Source organism: Galeopterus variegatus, unplaced genomic scaffold, assembly GCF_000696425.1.
Source record: "Galeopterus variegatus unplaced genomic scaffold, G_variegatus-3.0.2 Scaffold174, whole genome shotgun sequence".
In the NCBI taxonomy this organism is placed as follows: Eukaryota; Metazoa; Chordata; class Mammalia; order Dermoptera; family Cynocephalidae; genus Galeopterus; species Galeopterus variegatus.
The window spans coordinates 844,981-846,371 of record NW_007726285.1 but is presented as its reverse complement, the minus strand read 5'-3'; the positions used below and the strand labels follow the sequence as shown (position 1 = coordinate 846,371).

General features: G+C 49.3%; 1 protein-coding gene across 1 annotated transcript in view; it reads right to left on the bottom strand.

The window, feature by feature from the left end:
- TCF25 (transcription factor 25 (basic helix-loop-helix)) overlaps positions 1-1,391 on the bottom strand; it is a 44,355-nt gene that overhangs the window by 10,948 nt on the left and 32,016 nt on the right. Inside the window, 2 exon segments of the mRNA XM_008563488.1 lie at positions 748-853; positions 996-1,088. Coding sequence (XP_008561710.1) covers positions 748-853; positions 996-1,088 — 199 coding nt within the window.

Sequence of the window (1,391 nt, the reverse complement as noted above, 5' to 3'; positions counted from 1 at the left end):
GAAAAAAGACAAAAAAAAAAAAAAAAAAAGAAAAGAAAAAAAAAAACCAGGTGAAATTAATTTTAATACATTGTGTCTAACCCAACATATCTTAATTATCATTTCAACATGTAACCAACATAAAAGTTATTCATGAGATACTTTACATTCCTTTCTTGTGCTGAACCTGAAACCAGATGCACACTCTATGCTCACAGCAGCTGGGCCAGTGCTTAGGCCCATGACAGTCCATGTGGCTCTGGGCCTTCCTTCTTTGCACATTTATACATGAATCTAACGTGGCACATGACCAATGATGAACACACGGATGTTGTCTGTCTGTCCAGAATCTCTGCGGTGTGCAGTCACCCCACACTCAGGGCTTGGGCCTGCCCTTCTCATGGGATGGGGCGGGCTGTGTCCCTGTCAGCCCCACACAGCCTCCCTCCACCTTGTGGCTGCATCCCACTGTGTCAACCACAATGAGTTCTTCGGTCTTCCTGGTCTTTCACTGCCACCAGCACCACTGTCTTTGCATGCACACTTCTGTGCATGCGTGTGCACGTCTAAGGGCTCTGATAAGATTGCTGGACTACTCTCAAGAGACTGGATCCTGCTCAGCAAAGGCAGCAAGGGAGATCCACTCTGGCTCTTTCCTCAGACCCATCGTTTCACCACAAAGCTGTCCCTTGAGCACATGGGGTGCCCAGTTAAGAACAGCACTGGTGACACAACATCCCCGAGTGGCAGCATGTGGCTTGCACCTACCTCCCACTCCTGGAAGAGGCGGATCAAGTACTCATAGTTGCGGGCCCGCAAGGCCAGGTGGTCGATGAGCAGCAGCATGCACAGGGGGTCGTCATCTGGCTCGAGGCTTCCAGAGTCAGCACAGAGAGAAGGAGCAAAGAAGAGCAGGAGAGGTCATCACTGCCCATGGTGGACCTGCACAGATGGCCGTGGATCTGCGACCCCGGCAGTGGGGACTGGCAGCAGCATGGCCTCATGTGGACACTCACCTCAGAATGAGCTTGCAGTACTCCAGTGCGGTACGCGGGCAGCCTCGCTTCTCCAGGAAGCTCATCTGCTTGTAGAGGGCCAGGTAGAAGCTCCTAGATCCAAAATAGTCCTCCGTGAATTAGAGCAACAGCAGAGTCAGTCCACCCCACCCACTGCTGTCTGGGTTTTGTGGCACTTCCTACATGGCCTAACGCACAGAGAATGTTTGCGAATGTTCCCCATGTGTCTGGAGAGAAGGGAGTGCTCGTCTCGCTGATTAGAGTTATATATATATACATTTAGATGTTGAAAGGCAAGTTTTCTTGAAATCTTTATCTTCTTATTTATGTTTACGATTCATCGTTTGAGGGAAGAGGGTTAAACTCTTCTACTATAATTACGATCTTCATTTATCC